General features: G+C 49.4%; 1 protein-coding gene across 1 annotated transcript in view; it reads right to left on the bottom strand.

Moving 5' to 3' along the window:
- Positions 1-5,003, bottom strand: part of OSBPL1A (oxysterol binding protein like 1A) — a 116,357-nt gene extending 111,354 nt beyond the window's left edge. Inside the window, exon 1 of the mRNA XM_006773861.2 lies at positions 4,881-5,003. Coding sequence (XP_006773924.1) covers positions 4,881-5,001 — 121 coding nt within the window. The 5' untranslated portion in view covers positions 5,002-5,003. The remainder of the gene's footprint in view (positions 1-4,880) is intronic.
- Positions 5,004-10,506: the final 5,503 nt, after the last annotated feature.

Below are 10,506 nucleotides of genomic sequence, written 5' to 3'. Positions count from 1 at the left end.
TATCAACAAGTGAATCAAAAAATCAAGTGAATTAAAAATCTGATGAACAGAGTAAACTGGTGAATATGATAGAACCAGGGGCATAGAAAGGGAGTGGACTGACAATTCTCAGGGGAAAAGGGGGTGTGAGGGTGAGGGAAGAGACTGGACAAAAATCGTACACCTATAGACAAGGACAATCGGGGGAGGGGTGGTAAAGGCATAGGGTGGGGTGGGAACCAGGTGGAAGGGAGCTATGGGGGGAAAAAAAGAGGAACTGTAATATTCTGAACAATAAATATTTATATAAAAAAATTAAAAAACTGTCCTCAATGTGTATCAACAAATGCTGTCCCCAAGCCCTGGGCCTCTGCACAGCAAGAATGGTCGGGGATCAGCCAGCACCACAGTCTCTCGTGCTCCCACAGCCGGGTGCCTGAGGGGCTCCCTCACTGCCCACACACTTCCCAGGGAGCTCTGGGGCGCCCCCTTCTCCGGTGAATCCTTCATTATTGGCATATCCAATAGCCACACCCCTAACCGTCCCATCACTGTTCAGATGCTGTGGACTTTGAAATTGGTATTTGCATTTCCAACTCTGTTCTAGACACCTCCAATCTGATGATATAAAATACCCCACGCTGAGAAGGTGCAGAGCCGGACCTGTTGTCACGCACACATGCACAGGCACACATACACACGCGCACACATGCACACGCGCACACATGCACACACGCACACATACGCACACGCACACATACACACACACGCACACATGCGCACATGCACACGCACGCACACACACATACACACGCGCACATGCTACCTCGTCCCCTCCATAGCCGCTTCCACAACGAATTGCCCCATTTCCCACCTCACTTCTCAAGTCAAAAATGAGAATCCTCTTGCCTGCGTTCTGCCTTTCACCATTCCCACTTCTCCTACCCCCAGAACAGGTCTCCCACACCTCATTCCCAAAGAGATTCTGGATGAAGAAATCAAGCTTCCCAGAATCCTAAATTCTCTTAAACTCACTCCAAACATTCTTTATACTCCTTACTACTTATCATGGATATTCAAAGAGTTTTGTTCAAGAGAAAGAAATATCGAATTTAGAAATATTTACAAAGAACAATACCCCAAATAGAATATGAAGACATTAGTAACGGTGTTACAGGCAAAGGTCACAAAGACAGTGTCCTGGGGACAGAAAGGAGACAGTGCCGTGGGGACCAACAGCTTCCCATCAGACCTGAGCAGAGAGGACAGCAGTGGGCAGAACTAGGACGACAGTGGGGTGTACGTTCTTATTCTGCTTCTCAACGTCTTCCTGGAAACAACTCACGCATGTGAAGTGTGCTACGCCTATAAGCATATTCATTTTTACTTTATTTGCAAGAATTTCTCACCAGGAGCTACAGGCGAAATCATGGACGCGCTCTCGTACCCTGGCACCAGCTACCAGCAAAGCTGACGAAGGGGGCACCGCGTTTCCAGCCTGAAGGGCTGACCCAGACCCTCAACTGCACTGAGAGCTTCCTTCTCTCGCTCTCGACTGGGCCTCCTATGCTGATGGTGCAAACGAATATGAACGTGGAGCCACTTTAAGACGGGTCGGAGCTGCATCCCAGAGGCACTGCCATGCATGTCTCAGCCTTTAGACGATTCTCCTGTCCTGACCACTGTCTACTGTCACCTGTTTAAGACACTGCACACGGGAGGGCACAAGCATTACCCTACAAACCTGTCTCCCACTGGCCCGTGGTGCAGGCCTGGGGGACAGGATGGAGGGGGAAGGGGGGCAGGCCTGGGGGCAGAATGGAGGGGAGAGGAGGGGCAGGCAGAGAGATGAAGTGAAGTGGCATAGCCTGGCAGGTCCATTTTAGATTAAATAATTAATAGACTGACAGATCTCAGAGGGACGGGAGGGTGGGTGTTAACTAAATAACTTATATGCATATATGCACAGGCCATGGACACAGACAATAGTGCAGTGAAGACCTGAAGTGGGGCTGGGAACTGGTTGGAGGGGGTAAAAGGGGGAAATGGGGGACATCTGGAATACTGTCAACAATAAAAATACAAATTAAAAAATAAAATAAAAGCCATTAAGACACTGACCACCTTTACAAGAGGGCGGCTCCGGGACAGGACACATGGGTCATGGGGGGTTGCCTGCATGACTCCCTGGGGTGTCAGTTTAGCTCCGAGACCCAGGCTCGTGGAGCCGCCCGTGTGCGTGTGATAAACCTGGCGCTTTCCCTCGCCCGTGAGCGCGGGCGCTGGGCCCCTGGCCTTCAGAGGCGCATGTCAGCGCCTTCACAGCCCAGCCGCCCGCTCGATTCCCATCGCGTCTTTTTCTCAGCCCCCAGGCTCTCAGGGGGTTTGTCCTGAACGAGCCCTCGCCCTCCGAGGCCTCTTCCTGGGAACTCCAGCCGTACGTGGACCACACACGGGCTCCTCCTGTCTTTGTCATGAATGTGTATCGACAGGCTTGGCCAGACGATGTAACTAATGTAGCCCTCCCGGAACACCCATCCCCTTTACAAGAGAGAATTCCGAATCGCAGGGTCAGTGGGACACGTTATTGATTGATCGGCAGGAACTTCTAAAAGACAAAGGAAAGCCAGCTCCGAAGGACGGGGCCCTGAGCAGGTGCAGTAACCTGTCTTACTGCTGCCCGGCTGGTGGCTGGGGGATGGATGACCTCCAGCACCAAGAGGGGGGTCGGATTCCCCATCAGGGCACACGCCCCCCAGGTCCTGTGGCTCCAGCCCCTGGGGGAGGGGAGGTGGAGGGGCGTACATGAGGCAGCCAATCGATGTTTCTCTCTCTCTCTCCCTCTTGCTCCCTTCCTTTCTCTCTAAAAATCATTTTAAAACTCTTAAAAACAAAAAGGAATTACAATACATTTTACCATTTTCTCCATTTCTCAGGGTTTGGAAAAACAAATAAGACAGAAATAAAAACAACAAGAAATGCCAGGAAAAGGTGATTCCCACTGAGAAGCGCTGCTCACATCCAGCCCCACCCCGTCCACTCTGCTGGGTGAAGGTGTGATTGTCTAGGTGAGCTCCTGCCAACTGCCCTTAGGACAGTCTGACTGACAGGCAGGAGGTGAAATTTCTAACATGTTTCTCATTTCTTCTCCATTTCCATTTCCATTTCCATTTCCAAGTTGAGGACCGCCCACTAACTGGCCTGAGGCGGCCTGGGGTGGGGAGGGGGGCAGTAAGGCAAAGGTCACTGAGGATGACAAATCGGGAGCCTCTGGCCTTCAAAATGGTGACGACTCAGAACCTGTCCTTCCGGAAGGACCGGGGGTTGGGGATCCTTTCAGCTCAGAGGACTGTGGGGGACGAAGATGAGTCCCGTGGCTCCCGTCGTAAGCCCAGGGGGCACGATAAATGGGGGAACCCTGAGAACAGGCACGCGGCACCCGAGAGACTAGGAAAGGACCCCGGAGCCGACCTACCCCAGGACCCGCCTGCCAGGGGGCAGGAAGGTCACCCTGTGGCAGGAAGCAGAGGGAGGGCCCCGCTTGGCGGCCACAGCTGCTCTGCCCACTCGTCACTAAATCCCCACACGCCAGGTGCAGAGACACAGCAGAGGCTCGGGGGCACAAAGCCAACAAGAGCCAAGGTGCGCCTCCCACGGCGAGGAGCCGCCTGCGTCCTGTGATAGACAGAGGCCTGCGTTCACTTTGTCCCCAAGCCCTGCTGTAGCGACACCTGTTCAAGGAGCCCCAGGGAGACAGGGTCCCAGAGGCGCCAAAGGCTGTGCAGCACCCAGCATGCTCACCTTTGCATTCAGCCCTCGGGGGGTTGGGGGCAGGAGGAAGGTGAGAGGCGCCGGAAGGCCCCACATTAACCAGCAAAACTACTGAGATGGACGGACCCCAAGGCTAACGTTTAGCCCCCACATTCCCAGGAGCAGGTGCTTGTGGAAATGCGAGAGCCATTTCAGAGGACGAATCCTATTTGTCCGCACACCTGAGCATGAGACACGTGCAACCTTGCTCACAGGTACACTGTGACCTGGCTGCTCCTTACCCTCCCAGCCTGACCCCCACCCTCCTGCCCACAGGCTAGGCCCTCTGGGCTGCCTCTCACCTCAGGGCCGTGACACCTGCTGTTTCTCCTACACTGTCTTCCCCTGGTTAAGTCCCACACACGCTTTTCTTTTTCAAAATATACTTTCATTGATTTCAGAGAGGAAAGGAGAGGGAGAGACAGAAACATCAGTGATGAGAGAGAATCACTGATCGGCTGCCTCCTGCACGCCCCCCACTGGGGATGGAGCCCACCACCCGGGCATCAGAGGTCGATGCCCAGCCACTGAGCCCCACTGGCCGGGCCTACACACTCTGACTATATCATCTTAGAATCACTTCCTCCAAGACACTAATCCTTCGAATTCCAATTCCATGCCTCTCCTTGAAGACCCATGACGCCCTACACGTCCATATTCTGGCGCACCTGTGCGATGTAGGCTAGTCTGACCTATGACTCCAGGGGACTGGTCCCTGTGACAGGAGGGGGATGCTGACGGCACCTTCTCTGAGGTACCCTGGGCTCTCTGGGCAGACGCCAGCCCTGGAGCCTGCCGTTCCATGACACTGTCTTCAGGAGGCACGCACGGTCACAGCCTGAACTCATGGGCTCGGGGGTCAGGGCCCCCCTGCAGTTCAGAAGGTCTACGATCCATCATGACTTCAGGGCTGGACTCAATGTCTCTGGCTTACAGGGAACTCGGAGAGACATTTCCACTCTAAGGGGTTCCTTCTAGGGAACCACAAAGAAGCGCATCGCAAGCAAGATCAGGAGAGAATGCCACACAAACGACAGCGTACGTGAGAGAGGGGGCCTGGAGAAAGTGGAGGAAGTCCGCCCAAAGCCCACCTTTGCAGTTAATATCGGCAACGGCTTCGTTCTTCTCCACGGTTTCCAGCAGCTTCCTCACCTCCTCGGCGTGGCCGTTCCTGGCATGATGGAGGAGTTGCTGCTCTGCCTCTGTATTCATCGCTACATTAAGAAACAGCACAGCGGGGGGAGTTAGTGGGGGGAGGAGACATGTGTGCTACTATTTGTAATACTTTAAACAATAAAATAAAATTTTAAAAAATATAAAAGAACACAGCGGCTCTCGCCGAAGAACGTGAGACACTTTAGGTAGCACCTGCCGACACAGGGGAAGGCCCTGGCGGGGGGCTCTGGAGGCTGGGGTGTCGCCCAGGCCGACTCCCAGGCAGGGCACGTGCCTCCCTGCTCATGGGGCTGATGAACTGAGGATAATCATTCTTATAATTTTGTTCAAGATATTGCTGATTTTTAAAAATCTTTGATTTCCAAACATAAGGAGACATCCGCATTGTTATCCAGGCCCTTCCGCCAGCCGACAGAGGCTGATAAATTAGTGACGTGCATTCCCAATGTGCTCCCGGGACGTCGCAGACCACAGCTCACAGCCAGGAGACTCTGTCCCTTGAGGAAGACGGGCATTAACAGCCTCCAGCGTTGCAGGAGGAACCCCGTCATCGGGAGCCTCACTGCGAGCCGAGCAGACACCAGCCCCACCTGCGTGGAGATCAAACCTCAAGGACAAGAAGCAAATACTCAAAGACAGGCCGCGCCCCGGCCACCAGCCACCACCCAGCCTGCGCGCCCCCAAATTAACGCCGGCTGCGTGTGTCCTCACCTGTTTGCCAGCACTAATAAGTGTTATACTTGTTCTTTAGGCTTCTCTCAAAGCTATGGATGTAGCCCAACTGCTAAAAATTGCTGAAGGTGTGTAAGGTGACTTCTGTATTATCGATAATACTCTTTATACGGTTTCTCTTTTGAAATTTAAAAGAAATGCTATTGCCAAAAGAAGAAAAGCTGTATATACACACACATACACGTATAGTATATGTGTATATGTATATATATATTTTTTTAAAGAAGTTAAAAGGAATAGTTTGTCCTAATAAGTTGGTTATTTCTGAGTGAATAAAAAGAGACAAACTAAGAACACTGTATACTTGGAATTTGAATAGAGAAAAATTAAATGCATTTATAAACCAATACACATATTTTACAAATTAAATCTTGAAAACATTTTTAAAAATCTATAATGTGCTTTGTTAGCACTACATTCCAAGGCAGCTAGTTGCTCAATGGTGTGGGGATTTTCCAATATTATATTCTGTTAATGAGGAAAATATTAAAAATTAAAGTAATTATGTAAAAACAGCAAGAAAATAAATTTTGCTCTCAATCATATTAGCTCCTAGCAAACAACCAGTAAGTTCTCTAAAATAGGAATATATGTATATATGTATACATACACATACACACACGTATATATAAAACTATGACATTTGTGTTAACAAAAAACAATGCATTTTTGTTTTAGAAATTGCACATTAGTAAACAGACTCATATTTAACACTGATTTCAGAGATGAAGGAACTGAGAAGTACAAAGATAAAGTCACTTGCTGAGTACAGTATTCCAGTAAAGCCACAACCAGAACCTACACCTTTTAAACAAGGGGTGAAATAACAGCAATGCTATCTACTTCATAACACTCAAGCCAGCCTCTAAAATTAAATGCAGGGGGCGGGGTGGACTAGAGGGGTCAACGCAGGGAACAGGGCACATATGTAATATTTTCAACAATAAAGATTTAAAAAAAAATAAAATTAACTGCCACTGATTCTAGGAACTGTTCACGTGTGAGCATTGAGGAAACCGACTCTGAATTATAAACTAATCTCATTTTAAGAAGCTTTATTTCCTAACTGAAGTGAGATATTCAAAACACAGCAATCTAAGGACAACCACAGAAAACTGTAAAGTCTATTTTAGGAAACACTCATTCCTTCTTTTAGAAATAAAAAAAAAATAGCCCTAACCAGTTTTGGCTCAGTGAATAGGGCAGGGGTCCTCAAACTTTTTAAACAGGGGGCCAGTTCACTGTCCCTCAGACCATTGGAGGGCCGGACTATAGTTTAAAAAAAAAACTATGAACAAATTCCTATGCACACTGCACATATCTTATTTTGAAGTAGAAAAACAAAACGGGAACAAATACAATATTTGTATTTGCATGTGGCCCGCGGGCCGTAGTTTGAGAACCCCTGGAATAGAGCGTCGGCCGGCAGACTCAAGGGTCCCGGGTTCAATTCTGGTCAAGGGCATGTACCTGGGTTGCAGGCACATCCCCAGGCGGGGGTGTGCAGGGGGCAGCTGATCGATGTTTCTCTCTCATCGATGTTTCTAACTCTCTATCCCTCTCCCTTCCTCTCTGTAAAAAATCAATGAAATATATTTTTCAAAAAATAAATAAATTGAAAGTCATTTAATTTTTAATTCAGTGAAGATTTACTCTCACTTCCTCAAGGAGAGTTGGTGCCCAGGCAGGGCACGGTCTCCCACGGGCTATCCTCTAAGGCTCCACGCACAGGGTGCCACCATTGCAGCCCCTGTGGACGCTTACATCTGACATCCCCTGACCTTCTCCTGTTCAGACTCAGGCCCACCCACATGGCCCTGGATGCCACACAGACATGAGGAAGGGACAGTCCTACTTGCTAAATATTTACCTTTACCTTTATGCAGCTGAAAATGTCAATGTTTATCAAAACTGGTGAAAATTAAATAAGTGTCATGGCTTTGCTTTATGCAACTCTTTCAACCTTAAATTGCTATGCATTTTATCTGCTTCAACAACCAAGAGCAAACCCTTAGACACACCCCTGATTTGAATTTCAACCTGATTCTGAAAGCTATCAGCTACTGTTTCAAAACAGGCTGGAGCCAGCAGAGTCAGTGCAGAGAAGTCCACCATTAGATAAGTCATTTTAGATACTAAAAATACTAACCAGAAAGCTGAATGCCACCTTTTCATGATAAAATTCCTTAAACTTTAGACAAAACGTATTTAAATGTTTCCCATTTTGATTTCCCATTTAAAGCTGTCTTCCAAACTAATGTCCAATGCTGGCCAGCTGCACACAAATCCAGAAGTTCCTCTTTAAAGGAAAACTTTAAAGCAAGAACATGTGGTTACTTTCCATCGTCATATGATGCAGTGGTTCTCAGCCTTCTGGCCCTTTAAATACAGTTCCTCATGCTGTGACCCAGCCATAAATTTATGTTCGTTGCTACTTCGTAACTGTCATGTTGCTACTGTTATGAATGGTAAATATCTGATATGCAGGATGGTCTTAGGCGACCCCTGTGAAAGGGCCGTTCGACCGCCAAAGGGGTCGCGACCCACAGGTTGAGATCCGCTGTACGATAGGAAAATGTACAGTTAGGAAGTGCTTTCACTACATAGCAATTTCCTATGTGTCAGCTGACGAATCCAAGAACTCAGACACAGTCAGTGACCTAACATAACCTCTCACTAAAAGCCTTAAAACGATCTCTCACATTTGCCCACCTTCCTAGTGGGGGAGGTCAGGTAAGGAAAAATCCAACATTTCTAGGCATCAAGGACCTCCTATAATTATATGGCATTATGATCATCAACATATCCTGTACAGAATTTATAACAGTATCTCTTTTTCTATTGATTTCAGAGAGGGAGGGAGAGAGAGAAACATCAATGATGAGAGGGAATCATCAATCGAATGCTTCCTGCACGCTCCCTGCTGGGGATCGAGCCTGCAACCCGGGCCTGTGCCCTGGCTAGAAATCTAACCGTGATCTCCCGGGAGATCGACCTTTAGCCACTGAGCCACCCCAGACGGGTCAACAGTATCTTTTTTGACGCCTCATTAATGAATTCTGGTGAGTTGATATAAGCTGACCTCTTTCTAGAACAGGAAAGAAATTACCAGTCACCCATCAAGTTCTGATTACCATCAGGTTGGGCTTGAAAAAAACTGACAAGGTTCCTAACCACTTCAGATGTCTCACACACACACTTGCTACCTTAATCTTTCTCCTCCATGTGTTGTCAGTTAAGCTGCTTTCTACTTTGTACTGACCACTTTTCTCAGTGAATATATATAATACAGTGGGGCCTTGACTTACCAGTGTCCCGACTAACGAGTTTTCTGAGATACCAGGTGTCTCTTGCTGATTTTTTGCTTTGAGTTGACAGAGTAATTTGAGTTAACGAGCTCTTTAACGAGCTCAGTCTCGGAAGGAATTAAACTCCTAAGTCAAGGCCCCACTGTATACAAAACTCAGCTTCTATTAATATCTAGAGGTAAGAAATTGCCACAACAGCCCTAGCAATTTGGCTCAGTGGACAGAGCAACAGCCTGTGGACTGAAAGGTCCCGGGTTCCATTCTGGTCAAGGGCACATGCCCAGGTTGCGGGCTCGATCCCTAGTAGGGGGTTTGCAGGAGGCAGCCGATCCATGATTCCTTCTCATCACTGATGTTTCTATCTCTATCTCTTTCGCTCTCTCCTCTCTGAAATCAATAAAAAATATAATTTTTAAATCGCCACAACAAAATTCCAACCAAAAAATCTGCTACAGATGGCGCTGGCAGGTTCTCAGTTAGAGCATCGGCCCTCGGACCAAAGCGTCTCAGGTTCGGTTCCTGGGCACCGGCACGTCCCTCAGCTGCAGGTTCAATCCCTGGCCCCCGTCAGACAACCAGTCGATGCGTCTCTCCCCCTCTCTTCCACTCTCTAAAAAATAATAACCAATGGAAAAAACATCCTCACTTCTTGGGTAAAGATTTAAAAATCTGCTATAGATGTAGCTCTAAGTAAAATAAGTACACAAGGAAAAATTTTAAATTTATTTAATAGACACGGCACCATGTCGCTCCAAAGAACCTGGCTGTACTCTTAGTTGTTGGTTCTAAACAAGTTATTTCCCTTCGCCTTAGGCGGGAGTGGGGAGCAGTGTGTTGCGAGAAGCAGCATCTACAGGTGGAGTCACACCTGCCGGACAGCTGCCTCCGGAGCCCAGGGTTCCGCCGCCACGTTCTGGTGGAGTCAGCTGATGGCAGGCGCTGGCAAGGCCCGTGCTGGGCTCCCCCGCCTGGGCTCAGGCCAGGCCCCTGCAGCCCGAACCCGTACACATCAGCTCCCAGCGCTGCGGGGGGCAGGGCGGCGGGGATACAGGAATGCTGCTGACTGTCCCCCGTCCCCCCGGACTGTGGGTACAGCCCCTCGCTCGGACCCGGGAGGTGAAGAGTGGTTTCGGAACTATCCTGGGACTGCTCTGCCATTAATCCATGGTCTTTACATTTCAGCTGGGGGGTCAGAGACTACACCTCCACACGGGCTGCAACAGGAAATGCACGCATCGTGGTCAGGAGGCCGTGCTCGCCCTCAGCCCTCAGCTCGTCCTCGCGACCCAGGACCCCCCGCGCTGCTCCGAAGGCAGCGACCGCCCGCCTTGCTAGGGCCGTTTCAGAGAAAACCGGTCACAGTTTCCACGCGGGTTGAACTCTCCCCCACGCCCCGGAGCCTGCGCCACGCGTGCACCATCCCAGCAGCGCCCCTCACCGCGCCCACAGCCCAGCTGCGCGGCAAGGTCGGCAGCTGAGAGCTCGTCCAGCAAAACCCAGA

Source organism: Myotis davidii, unplaced genomic scaffold (assembly GCF_000327345.1).
Source record: "Myotis davidii unplaced genomic scaffold, ASM32734v1 scaffold1467, whole genome shotgun sequence".
Classification (NCBI taxonomy): Eukaryota; Metazoa; Chordata; class Mammalia; order Chiroptera; family Vespertilionidae; genus Myotis; species Myotis davidii.
This window is presented reverse-complemented; position numbering and strand designations above follow the sequence as displayed.